Here is a 19428-nt window from a genome sequence, read left to right as displayed (position 1 = left end):
CTTCTATTTTTAAGTCCTCTTAAAGAATTTTATTCGACTCTCACATAGCTTTCATTTACACAAATCTAAAGTCCAAGCAAGGAGAGTATGTTGAACCAAGAGTAATTCGTTTCCTGCTTCCATATTTGATGCTCAAGGATCGATACAATCACACTACAGCCTAGAAAGACTAGTTGGAAATTTGTCAATAGAAAAGAGTTTCCAAGCAATAAACATCACAGTGCATCATCCATACTGATATCAAGTGACCATACATGAGCGCACAATGTGCTGGCAAGAATCCCACAAGTGCATGTCCAAGTCTTTACAAAATCCATTGTGAACACTAGTTTGGTACCAAAACAGGACACCTAAGTGTCCTTCGAATGATGCAAATAAAATATTATTTGCATTAGGGAAGTCATCTTCAAAATCCCTCTTATGGAGTTAGAATATGTGACCTAGGGTGTCTTCAAAAAATGTAACCTTGCAGTTTACGATAAGGAATCACACCTTAGACTTGTGTTAGACTGGGACTCGATTTTGAAAGAACTACCTCATAAGCCAGGAGAGAAAAAATCACTAAGCCTTGTGAATATATCCCAAGTAATTATTTCGTGTGTCAAATATTTTGCCAAGTTTCACATGAAAAAACAATTCAATTGAGTGTCTAAAATAGTAGGAAGTTGGGTATGTTTAATACACCACTTTGTAGCATCCATTTGTATCAAAACCAATACATGGTTTTAATCTGTTCGCATGCTTTTTGAGGTGCAACAATGCCTACTTTACCCATTGAGAGCTTAAAGCCCCTTAGTAAGCAACACATGTTGATTGCTTCAAAATGTCAAAATTGTACACAACAAAAATTATGGATTTACATATGGGGTCATATGCACAACATTCCCGAATAAACTTGCAACATTTTGTCTATATAGCCAAGGTACATTGTACAAACATAATTTGGGCACCTAAAACCTTTCCTTCATGGTTGTTGAGATAGAATTTAGAAACTTCGAAAATTCAATGCTATTGAAAAACTAAGATAGCGCTCAAGTAGCAACATTTACTAAAGCTTGGGACCCCAAAAAAAATGTATTAACTTGATTTTGACCTATATATATTCTTTGATTGTCAATTTGCACTAACACAACCCTAGTTTTATGGAAGGACCTTTGGAAGGCCAAAATTTTCCTCGTTTTCAACATCTTGGCAACTATGAGATTTTTGTTATAGCTCACAACTTAGGAACTAGGACCTACAACTGTTTTAAAACCCCAAGTTCTACCAATTGACTTTTAGGAACGTAAAGAAGATTCACCAAGAAATTACAGGCATCATATGGGATTTTTGACAAAAAAGCTTCAACTTTCAAGTGAGAATATCTTGTCAAATTCCTAACATAGCTTGTGTTTTGACATGATGAAAAATCCCCTTAACTTTTTGCCTGGTAACCGACCTACGAGGGAAACAAGGGGCAAAAATGTTGCTTCTAGGTTACACCAAAAATTCCAAAGTTTTCGTGAGAAAATAGGACACTTCATTGTTCAATTACTAAAATAGTGTTAAGATTTTTGCTCAAAGCCATTGCATTATACGACAAACTACCCACCCAAGCAACAAATTTAAAAGGCCAAATACCTTATCCAATCAAATTAAGGCTAAGAATTCTCTTGTGGGCTTTACCTCCTTTCTAGACGCTCCTACGCTATAAACTTACTGACAAAAATCCATGTACAAAGTCAGTTTGTGTTGTTTTACTCTGATGAGAATAAGACTAGAAGTATAGCTTCACCATATGAGCCTTAAGTAAGATCAAATCATCACTAGGGCACAAACATCATAATGATTGCACATGGATCCTTGAGGACAACCAAGTGATGAAGGATGTTATACATGTACAGAGGTCCTCCCTAGAACCTTTTTGAAGCTCATCCAAGTGGCTTCAAATGTGGGCAATTTTACCGTTTAAAAACTTGGCCCTCATTCTGTAGATTTTAATACACCTTAGCAAAGTTTGTACTTGGGTGCAAGTTGCAACCCTTAGGGTCTCCCTTCAATGAGCAACTACAGCTCGCACATCATTCAATACCCCGTGTTACTTAGTCCTGAGGGAAGGCTTGGCGGTCCTAATCATCGTTGGGAGATCTCAAAAGAGTGAACGGACCCTGAAGCAATTTCTCACTTTCAAAATTCTTCGAGAGAGAACAAAAAAGTGACTGATATTTGAAACATTTGTTATCACAAAAAAATATTATCTTTCTTGAAAATAAGTGTACCAATGAACTACATAGATTATAATATTTTTCAAAAGCATAAATAATAATGACAAAGAAACAGACTTGGAAGCATTGTAAAAAATTGAGGGGGGGGAAAAAGTGACCGAGAGTGAGAGAGGAGATGTGTCACCCAATACTCAATGCCCCTCTTTAAATAGAGAGGTAAACAAATGTCAACACAATCTCACAAGGGCGTACAAGAAATAGTAAAAAGGAAAGTTAAGTACCATGTGACACTTATGAACAAGCTTTATCCGATGGTCCACAATTGCACACACAAAATGCAACCCTGTACTACGGCCTTATGCAGTCCCATAAGAAAATCAAGTATATCACGTAAGTAAGATTCTCAACATGTGAACTTCTTAGAAAACAGCGAGCACGCCAAAATGTAACACAAACGCAAATACCCTAAAGGCTGTAGTATAGAGTTTGAAGAACAGATTCATTGATACATAATAGGACTAGATGCCATGATTAAGGCCTCTTCAAGTGCCCCAAGATGCTGTTTGAACATTCCCACAAAGATCAAGTTTTCAGGAGCTAACACATTGAGAATCCGCCTTCAAAGACACTGTTATTTTGAACATGCCTCTTGACTTACGTAAGCCAAGAGAACACCCATACGAACATTGTAGGGAGCAAATGCCCACCAAGGATCAAGAGGACAACTGCAATGCATTCTCTAGTTGCATGAGCTAACAACCAAAGAGTTGCTGCAAAGGGACGCCAATATATCTCCAACATGGATAAACTGGGAAAGATATAGTATATCGGATACACATTCAATTGATCGATCGATAGCTACAGCGACATACAAACTTTGTTGAAAAGTTCCGTTTCATTAACACAAGGAGACGGTCATTATCCAATCATACGACAGATAAGGATATGGGATTAGAGTATCGAGAACAGCTCGCTCAAAGCTTTCAGCGATGTGATCAACCTTGAATGTAGTCCATGCACTTGGTAAGCTGCGAGTCTGACATGAAGGCTCACCTCACAACATTCGTGTATACCGCAAGACTCAGGGTGAATGAGACAAAACGTGTGCGTGTTAGAGAGAGAGAGAGAGAGAGAGAGAGAGAGAGAGAGAGAGAGAAAATGAGAATGAGAATGAGAATGAGAATTACAGTGCACTGCACTTAAATTGCAATGCGTACCTCAGGATTACATGTGGTCAGCTCATGACTATTTTACAACCGCTTGATTTTCAAGCGAACTACAGTGTCCGAAGTGCCTACTGAAGGCCTTGGTGGCAAAATTTTGATACCAGAGATGGGTGCAGCTGGTATGCGTGCAGCTTCTTCCTCATTTCTTTGAGGAGGCTGCTGTTGTTCTGGCTTTGGGCCTTGTAGTTGTTCCTGCTGCCGCAGTTGTTCCTGCATTTGCTGCAGACGTTTTCTCTCCTTCTTTAACCGCTTTTTCTCTCGATACTCGGGGTCATTACGCTTGTCATGAGAGGATGCGCCATGCTTGTGCTTATCCTTTTCCCTCTCCCGCTTCTTGCTCTTCCGCTCCTCTTCCATTCGCTTCTTCTTTTTCTGCTTGTTTGCGGCACCATCGTCTGCATCACTTCCGTTAAATCGGAGGGACCCCTCATTTTCGGGCTTCACCAATTGACCATGCAATTTAGTGTCAGGGGACCGTCTTCCTTGCGAATACTCAGATTCTTGAAAGACATCATCATGCTGCTGAGAGACAGAAGCCTCCATAGCCGATGCACTTCTATCAGGAACATCTACATTGATAGCTCTACTTCCTCCGAGAACATCTAGAGTGTCGGTTCTTTGACAAACTGCAGCTTCATTCAAGCTAATAGACTTCTGTCGCTTTCTCACTTCACCATTTTTACCAGAACTCCTGTCAGTAGAAGACCGCTCTTTCTGCACTGCAACTCTATCAGAACCATCACTTTCCTCCTTGACTACCATATTACCATACATAATACTATGCGGGCTCTCAATAGCTGGCGCCTCTTTCTTCATATTCATATCAACAGAAATGGAGGAGCTCTGTACAGCTCCAGTACCTTGAACCTCATCTCTAGTATCTTCAAGAACATTGTCCTGGGTTGATACTGTCGGTTTTAACTTCAGTTTCAAAACCTTTACTCTTCTCTCACTCTCCTGCTTTCCACTGGATGTTGTGCTCATTGTCTGGAAGGTATCTCTCATGGGTTGAGCTCCAGTGTTGACGAGGCGTATTCGAAATTGTTCAGCTGGAGTATCCGGTGTTTGCAATTGCTGTGGTTGTATGGCCAAACTTCTGAATTGACCTGCTGGAGTTTCAGGCTGTTGCACTTGCGGTGCTTGTGCCGGTGCTATGTTAAGCTTCTGCTCCTGAGTAGACGGATTCTCGACTGGGACTGCTTCCTTGACAGCTTGTTCATTCCTTGCATTTCGCATTTCCAGGCGAAACAAAGTAGCTGGCCTGAAAAAAAACATGGACCTCTATGCTATGCTTACCATCAAATTGAGCACTGAAAAGAGAATGTCTCTCAAGGAAATATGCACGCTAAGAAACCAATGCAGGTTGTCTCATTGTAAAGAAAGCATTCCATAAAGGGGGTAATCAAAGAAGAGCATTGATCTAAGAGCATACCTTCCAGCAAGAATTTGTAATATGCAGAATACATGATGCCGTAGAACGGCATTGCCAAATGCTTCCCTGCTCTGCAGAAGAAAAATAAGGCGAAAGAGTGTTGTATTCTGCACAGAATCTTTCAATTCTTCCAGTAAAGCACTAAGGCGCACAATAAACGCGAACAGATTTGTTTGCACTGCAAAGGATAACAAAACGTCAAATGGACCAATCAAGAAGTTTAAAAATTCTAAGAGAAGAATCCACGAGACACTCAAACCCCTTCTGCAGCTACCAATTTGAATCTGCTCAGTATCTATGTAAAAAGCATAAATGCTAACGCACCTCTCATTGATGGGTCCTCATCAACCAGCTGGAATGCTAGATTAATCCCTGAGTCAAGCCCTTTAAAATGAATCTCTAACTCAAGCAATGCTCTCAAGACTACTGATCTGACTTTCCAATGAACTGTTTTTGTATCTTTAAATGGCAACAAAATTTCTTCAATCTGATCCTGCATAGGTTGGCAAATATTGAGACCCAAACCAAAGCCTAAACAACACTCACACATCCATGGCAAGCAAGGCTCTGCATGTCACAACACAAAGCATACTCAAAGGCAGAAAAATATTTAACAAGCGAGACCCGTCAATGTAGTGGGATAGGGCCTTCAATTATGAGCAAAAATCACACATAATAATCCAGGCTGAAGCCTAGTAATCATCCTAATTGACATAAATTAGTCAAAATTAAACTGAGAAGAGCAATTACATGCTAATCTAATATGCAAGTGCAAAGAAACTGAATGGACAATCGCAATTGGCTAGGAGAGAGTGCCAATGCAATCTAGCTTAGAGGGATTATGCATGGGATCTAAATAGATTAGGAAGCACTAATTTAAGCCATACTTTGATACCACTTGATAGGTTAAGGTGGATAGGTTAGTGTGCCATTCATGGCATAAGCATGATTAGGATAGAGTTAGCTTAGGGCTTGATATTGGGCACACAGTACAATAGAGTATACTTGCAAAATAATAAACTTGATTTTTATTGCGCATAATGTGCCTCTATATAGGCATATACAAAGAAGTAGCCTTTTGCCACATGAAGCATATGTGTGGCTGCTTATGCACAAACACAAGTGGCTATGATTTACACATGAATTGTAAGAGGTTCTTCACATGGGTTATTGACACGTCACTTTTCTAGATGGAAGAGATGTCCCGAAAGCTATCCTCAAAGGTGCCCACATCTAGCCTATAAGAGAGATGCAGTTGAAATTTAACCAATTTGCAGAACCTTTCGAGGGGGCCTAAAATTAGAGAGTATATAGCTTATAAGTTGTACCACCAACTTATGGTACCCCATCCGAAGGGGCCCAAGGGACAAAACGACAAGAAAATTGCGCAAGGATGCTGACGCGACAACGTTGTAAAAACAACCGGCGTTTTTCGTTGATTGCTGACATGGCATCGTACAGATTTGCGAGATTTGCATTGGCTGCCTTGAGCGCTAGCTTTTAGAACTTGAAGCTTTTCTGGTACTACTCTTGAAGCTCTCTGTTTGGGCATCCCTTGTAGTGTTCTTAAGAGCCCTTGGGCATAGAAACAAGGGACCCGGGGACGTGGCCCTTTTTGGTAGGGACGCAACGGGGGACGCGGGACGGGACGAGGGGACGCGACGGGGACAAGTCCCTCACATGGGACGCAGAGGGGAAGCGGGTCCCCACTGACACTTGCAAGCGGGACGCGGACAGGGGACCCCACACCCTTTTTTTAGGCTTTTCAGAGTCTTGAGCTATATGCCAATGTCTCCCACCAAACTCTTCCAACCCACTCTTCACTTGTACATCATTACTTTTTCCCCTTTGAGTAGATGATTGATCATCACATCAACATGTGCAGCGCGTGCTCGCCGCTTTCTTACCGCATGTTATATTTTGGTATTTATGAGTGCAAACCCCACTTTTTCTTTGCAATCTTGTGCTCCTAGTGTTGTCTAGTATAAAACAAGTGTTTTTTGACATGCGTCCCTCGACCCGTCCCTTGTTTTGCCACCTCCCCATCCCCGGGACCCGTCACGTCCCCGTGTGACTATGCCCTTGGGACCTCACTCCGTAAGGTATCTGGATGCAGAGTCTGAGAGCAGAGGTCCCTCGAGGGTTGTACCTTGTTGAGATCAATAAATAAAGAAATACCAAAAGGGGCACCGGTCTTTGCGGCCAATGCTTCTGGGCACAAAACTCCGTCGTGCCGGGTCAACTCTCTCTCTCTCTCTCTCTCTCTCTCTCTCTCTCTCTCTCTCTCTCTCTCTCTCTCTCTCTCTCTATCTATCTATCTATCTATCTATCTATCTATCTATCTATCTATATAGATAGATAGATAGATAGATAGATAGATATTGATTTCTTGCTTGGAGTTTCCAAGCCTGTTATAATGGTATCAGACCTCAAAAAGATTCTTCTTCTTCAGAGGATCCGACCCCTTCTGCGACGCGCACAAATTCTTGAGGAGAACATGACAAAACACTCGGCCCCAAACTTATTAGCCACTCCCACCCTTCATACATCACGCATCCGGCGCCCTCCCGTCTTTATCACTTTGTCTTAAAATGCATAAGCCATAAAGAACCCCAGATTACACATGTTCTCGCAGACAATCTAGCAGAAATAACACCTCTCAAGGGGGGAAGTGAAGAAAAGTTGCAATTTGGCGGGGGAACTGAAGAAAAGAATGAAAATTTGGACAAATTCTTCGAGGCAAAGTTTGCCAGAGCGCAGTACAAATGTCAACTGCACGTGTGCACGTGTAAAAAGACTAATACTCAAGAGACCCAAGATTTGGGAAATACCTAAAGAATTACCCGATTGACGAGATCCATTCGCGATAAATGAGGCCATTGATTCTTCTTTCAAGTCGGGAGGAAAGCTGAAAGGACAAACGAGGGCACAAAAGCACAACCTATACTCATAGGAAAAAAAAGAGCTCCACAGAACTCTTGAATACAAGATGAACCAGAGGACTACCAGAAGATAAGTTAGAGAGTTCCAAAGCAATCGACGAGCACGCAAGAAAAGGAAAGACGAAAGCTCAACTAATACTAGGTTTTGGAGGAACCGTTGAACCTTATCAGATGGACCAAAGTATCGTGTTTTGCAAAGCATGGAGCAAAGTGCGAGACCAGAAAGCCCTTATCTTCTCTAATGGAGGAGCCAAGGCCAACTTCATTTCAACCGAATTGGCGGCTCGACTTGGAATTACGCCCGAGGAAATGGGGCCAATGGTCGAGGTTGTTCTAGCGACCAGGATGGAATGTTTCCATTACACTTGTCATTGGCAAGCGATGTTTGCATTGTCAGGGGTATTTAGGACGTCAGCACTTTTACATCATGCCTTTGGAAGGGTGTGACATCCTCCTAGGAATCCCTTGGTTCAACAAGAACAAAGTCGTGGTCGATTATAAGACAAGGAAGGCCATCTTGAAGAATGAGAAGGGCAAACTTTAAAGAGATTGTACTTGATGTAAAACAGAAAGGCGAGTCTGTCCCACTTGATGAAATCCGATCTTTTTGTTTATTCGATCTTCATGAAAGATGTTGCTAATTGGACTACTTTCTTATTTTTAATGATTAAATCTCTTTTTTAGGATATTTTATTATGTGCACTAAGAACTGTTAAAAGATAGTAGCTACAAGAACTGCCATCAAGAACGGACAAACTCAGATGTGTCATTTGATGGGTGACGGTAAACATCGCGAAGGAGTTTCCGTAAGTTCGGTGGAAAGGGCCGGGTTACGAGTGCCCCTGATGCGTCACATGATGGGTGACGGGTGCATCAGTAAGGGGGCATCCCGTAGGCTAAGGAGGAAATCCGAACTGAGTAAGAAAATACGCGTAAGAACGCAAGCATAAGAATAAAGATGGGTTTAATGAAGCTTTTTACGAAAAGCAGGAACATTCGCGGGAAGGCAGATGCTTTCCCGCGAGGAGTCTGTGTCTGCATTGCATCTATGTCGTATCCTGCACCCGCGGACGCCTGGAATGTGTTCGCGTAGCATTGTTTTCACTAATTGAGTGAGTTTTTAAAGTTTGAACAAGTTCACACTTTATTTTATAAAGTGGCCGGTCACTTTTAAGTGACCAGCCCTTTTATTAATAAAATAAAGCAAGCAAGGCTCTTAAAAAAAAGCCGGAAACAGCAGAAAGTGCTACCGCTGGGATTCTGGAGTAGAGGCTGGCGACAGAAAGTGCAAGTGTTCGCGTGACGACTGAGTACGGAGGTCGACTCACCGAGCAAGGAGCGACAGGTATAAGGTGTTGATACGCATTGAGAATTGTTGCTTTGTGTGGTTTGTTTTGCAAGAATCTCCCGTCTTACGGGAAGTACGGTTTCACGCCTAAGTCCCTTACGGGAAAGTACGGCTTCGCGCCTAAGTCCCTTACGGGAAGGAACGGCCTTGTGCCCAAGCCCTTTACGGGAAAGCACGACCTTCGGGTCTAAGACTACAGAACGGAGGGGTTTCCTCGCGTTCTCGTGCTTGTATAAGAATTCTCCCTGAATAAAAGAATACTATTAACGGGATGGGACCAGCCCATCTTCTGGTCCCCAATACTGTGTCGATCTTCTCCCTTCTCTCCCTTTTGCAAAGTATTTTATTTTTCAGATTTCTAAGTGCTCGTGTACGCTCCCGTTTTGTGACAAAAGAACTAAGTGATAATCAAAGGTCAAATATGTCTGACCTTGAAAACTAACGACAATATTTTTTGCAAGCTCAGCCTGCCTGTTTCTTGAAGGCTTAATAGGAGTGTTACCTCTTGCACGTCCAAAAGATCATACGATTGATTTGATCTTAGGCTGTACACCACCGAAACAGCCACCCTCCAAGGGCGACATCTTACTTGCAAGGAATTGCACAGACATGGTGGTCTAATTTCTCTACGACATGGGTAAAATTCAAGAGAACTTTCACGTCAACTTGGATATCAGACAATATGAAAAAGAGATGTCATTATAACTTGGCATTGTTTGAATGATTAAGAAAGATACATTGGGAGACTACTACGAGAGCATTGTCTGTAACACAAGTTTGACTCCATTCAGAGAATTATGGGACACGCTAAGCAAGGATTTGGGATGCATACCGGCTCATGGATAGGACAATATCCATCTTGTTAGGGCAAGTCTTCCAATTATGAGAACGAATTGAAGAAGTCGGATAACAGATCATCATTCCGGAGTAATACGAGAATCAATTGGTAACGCATCTAAGGATTCCAATGAACTTAGGGAACCTTATGCAAGATCATCAGAGGATTTCAGAAAAGAAAGAGAAAAATAATGAAAGAGCTTCAAGAGAAGGGTTTCACTCAGTCGAGTACACCACCATCAAGACCAGATTCCCTATCCCAAGGATCGACGATATACTCGACACACTTCAAGGGTCTACTTGCTTTAGCACAATGGATTTGAAGTGCGGATATCATCGAATCCGAATTGCTCCTGGAGACGTCTACGAGAGAGCTTTAAGGACAACTTTTGGTTTGTACAAATATTGGGTGATGCCATTTGGCGTTACGAATGCTCTGGCTACATTCATCCGCATTAATGGATAGGATTTTCAGGAGTACTGATCATTTGTGGGCACTTTCTTTGATGACATCATCGTCTTTTCCAAGTGTGAGGAAAAGATGAGCGACGCGAATTTCGCTTTTGAAGAGAATGCTTTTTTTTAACAAAAAAAAAGGAAACTTGAGAGAGAAGAGCTTTTGAGCTCTTATGCTTTTTATTTTAAAAGCTTTTGGGGCTCTGCTTTTGGGCATCCCTTGTATCTTTAAATAAGTGGTGAGGGCTTCACTTCTCAGAGCATCTGGACGCAGACTCTGAGAGTGAAACCCTAACCGCTCTCTTGTACTTTGATGATTGATTAATACAAAAAGAAATACCGAAAGGGGCGCCAGTCTTTGGGACCAATATCTCTAGGCACGGAACTCCGCCGGGCCAGTGTATATCTATTGTGATCTGTGACTTGTTTTGAAGTGGTTATTTGGTGCTGTCGCGGTTGATTCTTGACTTGGAGTGTCCAAGTCTGTTACACTTGTCACAGAAGTAGCTTTGAAAAAAAGCACATGAGGTGGGCTAATATTCTATCACAGCTTCATTTCTAGATGGTCCATGTTCAGGGACAGAAGAATTTAGTGGCAAATGCGTTGTCTCGCAAGCCCTTGGTTCTCGCTATTTCCACGATCAATCATCTAAGCTTCGAAGATATGATTGATCAATACGCCACTGATCTTGATTTGCAGATATCTTTCACCGGATACAGTGGGGAGACAGTTGCAGGCTATTCCATGCGGGACGGCTACTTGATGTGGAAAATGATGTGTCTTACACAATCTTTGAGGGAAAAGGTTTTGAGAGAATGCCATCGTCCACCTTTTTTGGGCCACCGTGGCATAGATACCACCTAGCAGGGTGTTGAACGTTACTTCTATTGGCCGAGGCTCAAAAAGCATGTGGACGAGTTTGCTCGCAATTGCTTAGTATGCCAAAAGGCCAAGTTTGAGAAGCATAAGGCACCAGGAGTTCTACAGCCTTTACCCTTACCACCATGTCCCTGGGAAATCATTGCCATGGATTATTTTTTTTATCTTCCCAAGACTCAAAATGGGCATGATGGCATTTGGACAATCATCAATAGATTCAATAAGCAGGCCCATTTCATTCCGATAAATAAGACAGTTAAACTTGATCAATTGCTGAGACTATTTGTTTCAAAGATTTTTTTAATGCATGGCATGCACGAGTCTATTGTTAAAAACAAAGACCCCCAATTTACTAGTTCGTTTTGTAGGGCAATCTAGGCAACCATTGGCATGCGGTTGAAGCTCTCATCCTCATTCCACCCAGAGACAATCGGGCAATCTGTGGTAGCCAATTTAGTGGTTTTGGATTTGTTGAAGTCTTATAATTAGGATCAGAAGACTCAATGGGAGAAGTGTTTGCCCTTGGTAGAGTTTGCCTATAACAACATAGCTCATTCATCCACGGAGGAGGACCTAGTAGATACTCCTCGGATACTAGAACTTTACCTTGAGGCTTTCAGTCTAGCTTTCACTATTCCGAGCGATCCTCGAGATCAACAGGGTTGAATCTGGTGCAGACGGGACTATCCCAAGAAGAGAGTCACTCCGTTTCTTTGTAACAGGTTACCCAGATGGAATAAAGTCACTCATTTTTCTTTGGATTTCAGGGATAATAATGGGCTGATAGTATTCTGTTGCATGACTTCATGAACGAAATACCTCAAGCTAGGAACTCCTGATATGGATCTCATTTTTTGTGCTCTCTCATGTGAGTAGTGTCTAAGTGGATGTTTAAAAGACACAATGTTTCGGTCTTATGATCCTTACCTTGAGGCTCTTGGTCTAGCTTTGACTATTCCGACAGATCCCGAAGATCAGTACGGTTGAATCTAATGCAGATGGGACTGCACAAGATTCGAGTCTCTACGCTCCTTTGTCACAGGTTACCCAGATGGAATAAAGTCACTGATTTTCCTTTGGATTTTAGGAATATTGATGGACTGATAGTATTCTGATGGATGACTTTATGAAAGAAGTACTTCGAACTGGGAATTCCCTACATGAATCTAATATACGTGTGCTCTCTCATGTGACGAGTGTTTGAGTGCATGTTTGAAAGACGAAAATGATTGCAGCATTTTGGTCTTGTGATTCCCGATGAGATGGACATGATAGCAATAAGAATTAGTCAATCTCGACATCAATGAGATCTGGGATAGATCTAGATGCAATTGCTAAACATATTGCTGATAGATCATGATCCGATATCTCAATGGATTAATATGTGATGAATGTGATTTGAATGTTCAGTGACTCTCGTCTTTGTGCAAGTGCTGGATTTGTGTTGTCTAGTGCGTTGGTACTTAGAGTCAATCTCTACTGACCTAGTTTCTCGCTTATGTTGGTTTTGCAGGCGTAATCAAATGCGATTACAATTCTTTCAAGAGGAGGGTATGTCACAAAGTGATGACGTAGCATGACTGTCACGAGGACGTGCCAATTATTAACCATGTCACAGAGATGTGGCAACTGCTAACCTTGGTTGTTGGTTTCTTTCCAATGGGGTTTATTTTATTTGTTTTGAGACCCTCTTTTTGAAGTAGCAAACGGTTGGACATTGTATGGCCAATGTGAACGATACATTCACCCGCAGACGGGAAGTGGTCGGCACTGGAATTCGTATGGTAAGAGGATGTCTAGGCTCAGAGCAAGATCATATAGGTCCCTCCGTCGCACTTAGCAAGTTGGTGGATACTACAAGGTGAACTCAATTAAGGCGTAAAGTCAAGGTGGGACTACCAACAAAAAGTATCCGACAGTTGGGCCACATTGCACTTTTGGATGCGGTTCCAATGAGGATAGATGGTCAGAAGACAAGTGGGAGCCTAACGGAAGCATCTCCTAAAATTTAGGGAGCTGCTATTTTGGGCCGTGAAATGTGTTCGCATCATTACCTTCGGTATGACTAGGGGAACATTTTACAACTCTGCCGCGAAGTCAACTGGACAACCGGTCAGGATATTTTTAAGCGGCAAACCCGAAACGGGAAAATGCTTGAAAATGCGCCAAGTGTCAGTTTTTCATGGACTTTCCTCCTACAGAAAAATGGGCGCTGATTTTTAAGCTGGGAGAGGCCTCATTTCAGCTTTTGTCACAGGTTAAGAGCTATGGAGTGCTTCCTTTCCCTCTCATGTACAGTGTGGTGCTTGGAGTGATGCCCTGCACGCTACACACTGCTCTCTCTCTCCCCTACGAGCAGTATGTTATGCCCCACTAGTGGGCTTTTCATTTGACCAATGTACAGTTATGTGGGTTCATGCGCGATTGCCGAGGCAAGAGCCTCTTGCACACGTACTGGATTAGCTAGCGGCTAATCCCCCGCAGGTACAGGTGAATTCGGAGAGGTTTCACGCTAGAAATCTCGTCCGATTCAAAGGGCAAGTAGCCCTATAGGTGCAGGAGCTCGAGGTCTTGCTACTGATGCGACCGGCACGCGAAACGGAGCCCAAAAACAGGGAATTACAGCCTGCTGTGTATTTTTGCAGGTTTAGGGTTTCGGCCCTAAACGGACCCTAATACCCCCAGGAGGTTCGGGGACGCAAGGGGACCGCTGTACAGGTGAACTGGCGCATTTTCGGGACAGAAAACAGAGAATTAGGCGTGCTGCAGATTCTCACCAGGTTTTGCAAAGTGTCCGTATGCGTCGGGAAAGTCACCTATTGTGTGGGAATACTGACTGTGAAGCGTCCTAGTACAGTTATGCTGCCGAAATCGGGCCAGACCAAGCGTTTCTTAGCCTAGATTGTGCGGGGCAGCTTGCGGAAGATCACAGGTTTTATTCCCTTTGATAAAGAATAAAGAAATACCAAAAGGGGCGCCAATTTTGGGGCCTACTGGTTGTCGGTGTAACTCGGAGCATTCTAGCTTCCGAGCCGTGTGTGTGATTAAGTGTTAATTCCCGTCGCAGGGTCTCCTTTGCAAAGTGCTCTCTGTGTGTCTAAAGTAAAGAATTTCGGGTGAAAGCCAACGCCTACCGCCCTACAGGCCGGTTTCATGGTTCCATTGCCGGGACATCAATCACTTTTTCCTTAAAGAGTGAGTCTGGATTGTTTTGGGATAAAGACACGAAGTGCAGGAACACGGGGATTACACTATGGCCGACAAGGGGAAGGGAATTATGGAAGAGGGTTCCTCTTCAAAGGACAGGCAGGAGATTCCTATGGTTTTTGAGATTGGCGAGAGCTCACGGCCACATCAGTCTGTACATCCTGTCAACATGAATGTCCCTCCAGTAGTACAGGGCTTTATGACAAGGCAACTTGAGGATGGTGCGTTCAAGACTCACTTAGTTGCCGCGGTGAATGTCTTTTCGCAGCTGGTGCAGAATCCAAGGTTTATGGAATTCTTGCAAGTGCCACCAGTGCAACAGCAAAACAGGCAACCTACGCCGCGTACGGAGCTTGTTGATGCACAAGCCCAGGTACTTCATGTGACGCAGGAGGAAAGGGAACTGTCACAAATGTGGGCACCACGTGCCAATAGAAAAGAACAGACTGAACACACTTTTAGCACTTCAATAACAACTGTTCAATAACAACTGAACTGAGAGAGAGAGAGAGAGAGAGAGAGACGACACGCGACACGGAGTGGCGAAATTCCACCCCAGAGAGTATTGGCCCCAAACCTTGGCGCCCCTTTCGGTATTTCTTTATATTACTGCTGATTCGCAAAGTACAACAGCCGGGGAGCACCTCCTCTGCAATCTGCGCACTGAAGAGTGCCAGAGAGGGCCCCCAAGGCTCATATTTAAAGGCCCAAAGCCTAAAAGCATCAAATATGAAAAGCTGACCCCAAAAATCACTTTCAAATCCACCGCGAATTCCGGGACGTCCGTACAAGTGCCACATCATCATATTTTGATGTGCAAAGTCTTTTGAGTGTGTTCTGCTTTATTTTTAAAGCCTTTATGCCACTTGGGGCCCCATCGGACGGGGTCCCCATAAGTTGGTAGGGCTTCTTTTGTTGCTTGTTCTTCTTAGGGTTTATAGAATTAGGGTTTGCAGGTTTTAGGGTTAGGGTTTCCAGAATTAGGGTTTGCAGGTTTTAGGGTTAGGGTTTCCAGAATTAGGGTTCAGCAGTTAGGGTTTCTGGCAAAAATTAGGGTTTGCAGGTTTTAGGGTTAGGGTTTTCACAATTAGGGTTTCAGCAATTAGGGTTACCACGTCCTCACTCTGTGACACTTCTTCTACTGCTTCTTAGGGTTTAGGCCCCTCGGCCGGCATCTGTAAGTTGGCTCCATTCTTTAGGCTTTGACACGTCAGCAGTTTGTTACAGGAACACTCGCATGTTGTGGAGTCACGGGCTCCAAAGTAGGTTCCTCTCGTGCTTGAACAGGTGGCTAGAACGCCTATTCCACAGGTTATGCCAGTTCAGCCCGCCACCTTTCAGAGCCAGCATGCTATCTTGAATGGACAGGCAGCTGGATACCAGGCTATGCATTCAGTTTTTCCACCACCCTCGGTACATCCTGGGTATTTCGGGGGTGGATCAGTGTTCCAAAGAATGGCTGGTTATGCATATGGAAGTCAGCCGTACATGCCAGGAATAGTGTTCGGGGGTATGCAAGGCATCATGCCAAACCCCATGTATGGTAGTATTGGCATGCAGCACAGTTTTCAGAGCAACCACGGCCAGTTTAGGGTGCTACAGGGTCATTTTGGCATGGCTGGTTTTTCTGGACAGCAGCCAGATATCGCACCTCTGACGCAAAATGTGAATGGCCAACACGTGCCGATCATGCCTACTACAGTGCCCATGTTGCAAACCATTCCGTATGACAATTTGGGGGCACTAGAGAAGCCGAAGGCTTACAAAGAAGGTGGTGCAGCGGTAAAGTTCAGTACCTTCAATGGTTTCGAGGACAAGACAAAGGCACTCACTTTCCTCTAGCAGTTTGATACAGCTTATGCGGGAGGGAATTTTACAAAGGCCTCGAAGGTCAAGAAAGCTGCCACTTTCTTAAAGGACAATGCGCTTACATGGTGGACGACATTGTTAATGCAAGGACAGGCACCCGCCACTTGGGTTTACTTCAAGCAAATGTTTGCATCTGCTTAGCTATCAAATGAATTTGAAGCCGATGTCCTGACAGATTGGCACCAGCTTACTGCAGCTTCGTGCAAGAGCTTGCTGGAGTACAATAGGAGGTTTTGTAAAGTGTTACTCTCAGTGAGCTCCTACAGATTTGTGCCATTGACAGAGCAGATAGAGAAGTATTATTGTGGGCTGCCTAAAGGGCTTCGCGATTACTGTACAAAGAACAGAGTGGCTACCCTTACTCAGCTTATGGAAGTTGCGAACACTGGTCTTGCCTTGTTGGAAGGAGAGGACAGTGGATTTCCGAGCAGTCACAAAGGAGGGCAGCAAAAGAAAAATTCAGCGAAGAAGCCTTTTGTGAAAACCGCTCCTGATGCGTCACAGGGGTCAGAAAAGGCCACCAAAGACAAGGATTCAGCCGGGACTCCCGGAGCACAGGCAAAGAAACAGAAAAGTAAGCCTTTTGTGCGCAAGTCGCTCAAGGAAAAGAAGGTCCTAATGGCTAAGAACAAATGCTTTATATGTGAGCAGCCTGGTCACTTTTCTATCAATTGTCCACAAAGGAAAAGGCCAGCTGACTCAAAGGATAAAGAAGACCAGAAAGGCAAGAAGCCAAAACCCACAGCAGGTTTAGTGCCAGACATGGTGGGTGACAGGCCCAGCACAGATGCCAGTGAGTTGTGCAGGGCATGGGGTAAAGTTAGGGATCAAACGGCACTCATCTTTTTTGATCCAGGTGCCAAAGCCAACTTTATCTCACCAGAGTTAGCTATGAAGCTGGGCATCAGAGCTGAAGAGATGGGGTACACAGCAGAGGCAGGGTTGGCATGTCCTGGCCACTCAGAGTGTGTTACTCCCATCATTGGAAAACTGCGTCTGCATATTCAGTCGTATGTGGACACTGAAGAGTTTTACATCAAGCCGCTGGAAGGTTGTGACGCCTTGTTGGGGATCCCGTGGATGTTCCGAGTGCATGGAGTCTTGGATGCCTACAACGAAAAGATCACTGTACAGCATAGGGGCAAAACTCACATCTTGGCTGTAAAGCTTATAGGAGAGTCAATCCCTATTGTATCTGCTTCTGCTATCACTTCTGTAATAAAGAATCATCTTTCTGTGTACTTGATTTTTGCACGTGATGTCTCAGATAGTGATTAGTCAAATTTATCTGTGTTAGATAAAGAAAGGTCAGCATTTTTGCAAAAGTTTAGTGACTGTTTTTCTGATTCATTACCGTCGCAATTGCCGCCAGAGAGACCTGAGGACCATCGGATAGATTTGGTGCCAGGGTAAATAGACCTCCCTACAGGGTTAGTGCGGCGCAGCAGAAAGAGATTATGGGCCAGGTTGAGGAGTTATTAGAGAAGGGCCTGATTCAACCTAGTTCTTCACCCTTTTGCTCCCCAGTGCTCCTAGTGCAGAAGAAGGATGGCTCATGGCGCATGTGTATTGATTACCATGCGTTGAATAAGAATACCATCAAGAATAGGTTCCCTATTCCTAGAATTGATGATATTCTCGATCGTTTAGAGGGTGTTGTAATTTTCAACAGGATAGACCTTAAGAGTGGGTACCATCAGATTCGTATAAAGCCAGAGGATGTGCACAAGACTGCGTTTAGAACGACATTTGGTCTTTATGAGTTTCTAGTGATGTCGTTTGGGCTAACAAATGCTCCTGCCACGTTCAACAGAATGATGGACCGGATTTTCCGCTCGCATCAACAGTTTGTTGGAACGTTCTTCGATGACATGATAGTGTATTCGAAGAATGAAGAGGAGCATAGGCGTCACTTGACCATTGTGTTCGAAGAGCTGCGCAGTCACAGGTTACTTGTCAATCCTAAGAAAAGTGAATTCTTCCTCGAAGAGATCCACTTTCTAGGCCACATAGTCTCAAAGGATGGTGTTAGAATAGATCCCGCAAAGGTCGAAGCTATCAAGACATGGCCAGACTTGAAGACTGTGCACGATGTCAGAAGCTTCTTGGGATTGTGTTCCTACTATAGAAGGTTTATCAGAAATTTTGCAGAGATAGCATCGCCTCTTCACGCATTGCAAAAGAAAGAAGTCACTTTCAGATGGACCCAAAAAGAGATTTCAGCTTTTAGTCTCTTAAAGGAAAAGTTGACTTCAGATCCAGTTATTGTTTTGCCAGGTCTCAGGAAGTCATTTGTGGTCCAGTGTGACGCGTGTGGCAGTAGCATCGGAGCAGTGCTAATGCAAGATGGACGGGTAGTAGCTTATGAAAGCCGAATTTTGCAAGGGCCAGAGAGGACTATGCAAGTCTATGAGAAAGAGCTCTTGGCCGTGATTCATGCGCTTTCTAGCTGAAAGCACTACCTCTTAGGTGCTGATTTTATTGTCCAAACAGATCACCAGACCTTGCGATACTTCTTGACACAGTCAAAGTTATACTTCTTGACACAGTCAAAGTTATCCGAAAAGCATATGCGATGGGCAAACATTCTTTCCATGTTCCACTTCCAAATTATGCATGTGGAAGGCAAGAAGAATGTTGTGGCTGATGCGTTATCAAGAAAGCCACAAATTTCAGCTGTGTCAATTCCTTATCATTATAAGTTAGATGACATGAAGGAACAGTATACTGCTGATGAAGATTTTGCAAGGATCTTTGAACAGTTACAAGAGGGCCAACATCACGAGCACTACCTCCTCAGAGATGGTTTTATGATGATGCATGGCAGTCTTTGTGTCACTAGGCCACTGCGACATAAGGTCATGGAAGAGAGTCATGTCCCACCGTACGCAGGGCATCATGGCATTGATACAACAGTTAAAGCGGTAGAGTCATTCTTCTATTGGCCTACCTTGAGGAGAGATGTGGATGCCTTTGTGCGAGCATGCATAGTTTGCCAAAAGGTCAAGTTTGACAGGCAAAAGGCAC

The 19428-nt window shown here is 43.6% G+C and overlaps 1 protein-coding gene across 1 annotated transcript in view; it reads right to left on the bottom strand.

Annotated features, from left to right (window-relative positions):
* Window positions 1-3354: 3354 nt before the first annotated feature.
* Window positions 3355-19428, bottom strand: part of TAF2 (TBP-associated factor 2) — a 132952-nt gene continuing 116878 nt past the window's right edge. Inside the window, exons 23-25 of the mRNA XM_086499548.1 lie at window positions 5187-5355; window positions 4863-5040; window positions 3355-4691 (exon numbers count right to left, since the gene is read on the bottom strand). Coding sequence (XP_086355674.1) covers window positions 3455-4691; window positions 4863-5040; window positions 5187-5355 — 1584 coding nt within the window. The 3' untranslated portion in view covers window positions 3355-3454. The remainder of the gene's footprint in view (window positions 4692-4862; window positions 5041-5186; window positions 5356-19428) is intronic.

This window comes from Adiantum capillus-veneris, chromosome 25, assembly GCF_014529385.1.
Source record: "Adiantum capillus-veneris isolate H3 chromosome 25, ASM1452938v2, whole genome shotgun sequence".
NCBI lineage: Eukaryota > Viridiplantae > Streptophyta > Polypodiopsida > Polypodiales > Pteridaceae > Adiantum > Adiantum capillus-veneris.
This window is presented reverse-complemented; position numbering and strand designations above follow the sequence as displayed.